This window comes from Acanthisitta chloris, unplaced genomic scaffold, assembly GCF_000695815.1.
Source record: "Acanthisitta chloris isolate BGI_N310 unplaced genomic scaffold, ASM69581v1 scaffold34951, whole genome shotgun sequence".
Lineage (NCBI taxonomy): Eukaryota > Metazoa > Chordata > Aves > Passeriformes > Acanthisittidae > Acanthisitta > Acanthisitta chloris.
In genome coordinates this window covers 651-3,215 of record NW_008658268.1, presented here as the reverse complement: position 1 = coordinate 3,215, position 2,565 = coordinate 651, and the positions used below count along the sequence as shown (strand labels likewise).

Sequence of the window (2,565 nt, the reverse complement as noted above, 5' to 3'; positions counted from 1 at the left end):
GCTCGGGGTTAGCCCCCACATCCCCCCAAAAATGGGCTAGGGGCAGGGCCTTGGGATGAGCCATGCCTAAGAGAGTCAGGCAGCCCCAAGCCAAGGGTATACTGCCCCCACCTTCAAAGAGTCTGGGGTGGGGTTGTCCCCCCAACAACCTGGAGGGCAGATCCCTGGGGGTACACCCTGCTACCCTTGAGGTCATATCCCTGGGGATACTCCCCTTACCTTGGAGGTTGAGCTCCCAGGGATACCTCATCATTCAGGACATCAAATCCCTAAGGATACCCCTCCACCCTAGGGGGCAGATCCATGGGGACATGCCACTCCACCCTGGGTTTCAGCCCCCCGTGGGCACTCACCAGTCGAGGTCGATGCCAGCAGTTGTGACCAGGCTGTGCAAGGCCACAGTGCTCAGCAGCAGGCTCAGTGCCACCACCACGAAGAAGCGAGGGACACGGAAGTCAGGGGGGTGACACTGCAGCCCCCACCCCAGCGCTGCCCCTGGCAGTGGGGACAGGCAGGTTTGGCACTGGGATAGACTGGGAAGGTGCCCACAACACCCCAAGCCAGGGTTGGGTTTTGGGGTCGTCCCCCTCCCTTACCTGCCAGGATGCCAGTGGCTACCTGATGGGGGAAGTGAGCCAGCACAAAAATCCGGGAGAGCCCCATGGCCACCATGAAGAGGGAGTAGGCAAGGAATGGGATCATCCTCAGTGCCCGGCTGGAAGGAAACAGGGGGGTCAGTGGTGGGGGGGAAGCCTCCAGCTCAGTGTTCCTGGTGCCAGGCAGGGCAGGATGGATCCCTCCTGGCAGCAGGACGGAGTGAAGCAACAAAAAAAGCTTTGGAAGGGTCTCACAGCCAAGGCAGGGATGTGTTTCCCTGGAGATGCCCTGATGGCAGCGGGAGGCATCCTGCCCACTGAAAAAGGGTCCCACATCCCACCTCCCTCTTCCCAAAGGTCCTCTGGAAGCTCCCAAGCATTCCCCATCCCAGACTCACCTCTGGGTGTGGGAGGACACCTGAGCTGTCAGGGCAGTGATCAGTGGCCACAGAGCTGCCCCAGTGATCATGCAGTGGCCCGAGGGGCTCCCTGGGGAGGGAAGCACATGGAGGGTCTGTTTCCCAGTGGAATGAGCACTGGGAATGTCAAGCCTAACCCTGTCTGTGTCCTGGAATCCCTCTGGGCTGGGCCATGCCAGGGTAGGGACTCAAGGATGAAGATGGAGCCAGTGCCTGTGGGCAATGGGCACATGCTCAAAATTCCAGGCAGGGACACAGATCTCAGGTGGAACAATCCCATTCCCAGACTCTCCCGTGGGTTTCCTGGCCCTGGAGCTGTGGTATTGTGCCAGCACCTGTGGAGTCAGGTCCGTTCCCTCCTGCTCCCTCTTTCTCCCTGCTGAGGAATAGCTTTTCCTGCTTCCAGCCCGGCGTTCCCACAGGGATGGAGCCACCTCGGCAATTCCCTAGGGATCGTGAGGCTGCTGGAGACACGTGTGACTCACCTGGTCCCGTTTCGCAGGTGACCGGGAACTGGCGCGGCAGGAGCAGCTCCCGGTGGGAGAATCCCGACTCCTGGAGCCACCAGTACGGGCGTTCCCCAAACAGGAACCTGGAGGGAGGGAAAACATGGAGCTCTGAGTGGCCCAGTACCTTCCCACGAATCCTGGGGGATCCGGGAGGGCAGGATCCCTGCCACCCATCCCAGGATTTCCAGGGATGAACTCCCAGCAGTAGGGCAGGATCCCTGCCAGCCCTGATGTCTCCCAGTGTTCTCTTTGCCAGGAATTCCAGGCAGATGCACTGGTACAGCTCAGGTGACCCTGTGTAACCCACAGGGGAGTCTCTGGCCAGAATTCCAAAGGCAGGGAGCAGCTCCCAGAGTAAAGCTATTCCCACTCCCCCTGTCCCCTCACCATTTGAAGACCACGTTGAGCCACTCGGCCACGAGCCCAATCCACAGCACCATCAGCCCCATGTGTGTGTCCAGGCTGTGGGCGAGTGGGAAGCAGATGGTGTAGATGGATTTGGGATCGGCACGGGAGGTCAGGAAGATCCAGAACTGCTCCAGCCAGGGTGGTCCAGCCTGCAGAGCTGCTGCTGCCCTGACCCCAGCCTCGTGCAGAGCATCCATGAAGCCAGGCTGTAGGATACAGGGATGGAGGTCAGCCCTGGCACACATCCCCTTGGGAAGGGGTTGGGAGGTGGCTGTATCCTGAGGGATGCCTTGGGAAGGGGGTGGGAAATACCTGGACCTCAAAGGATGCCTTGGGAAGAGGTTGAGAGGTGACTGGATCCTGCAGGGTATCCATGGCAACAGGCTGTGGGACACAGGCAAGGAGATCAGCCCTGGCACAGATCCTGATGGAATTCCCTGAGGTCTCTTTGGGACCTCCCTAAATCAGGTCTGGGATCTCCTTAAGGTCTCTCTGGGACTCTTTAGGGTCTTTTTGGGGTCTTAGGCCTGGAGTGCATCTGGGATCCCTTGGAGCAGGCCTGGCCTGGGGGCTCTTTGGAATCTATTTGGGATCTCTTTGGGATCCCTCTGGAGCAGGCTTGGACTGGGATCC

The 2,565-nt window shown here is 59.9% G+C and overlaps 1 protein-coding gene across 1 annotated transcript; it reads right to left on the bottom strand.

The window, feature by feature from the left end:
- Positions 1–353: 353 nt before the first annotated feature.
- G6PC3 (glucose 6 phosphatase, catalytic, 3) lies at positions 354–2,129 on the bottom strand (the record flags this gene model as incomplete). Its single annotated transcript, XM_009085043.1, has 5 exons — positions 1,912–2,129; positions 1,501–1,607; positions 995–1,085; positions 597–715; positions 354–495 (listed from the first exon to the last, which is right to left on the bottom strand). Coding segments are annotated over exons 1-5 (677 nt in total), but the record flags the coding sequence as incomplete, so codon positions are not given.
- Between the last annotated feature and the right edge of the window lie 436 nt (positions 2,130–2,565).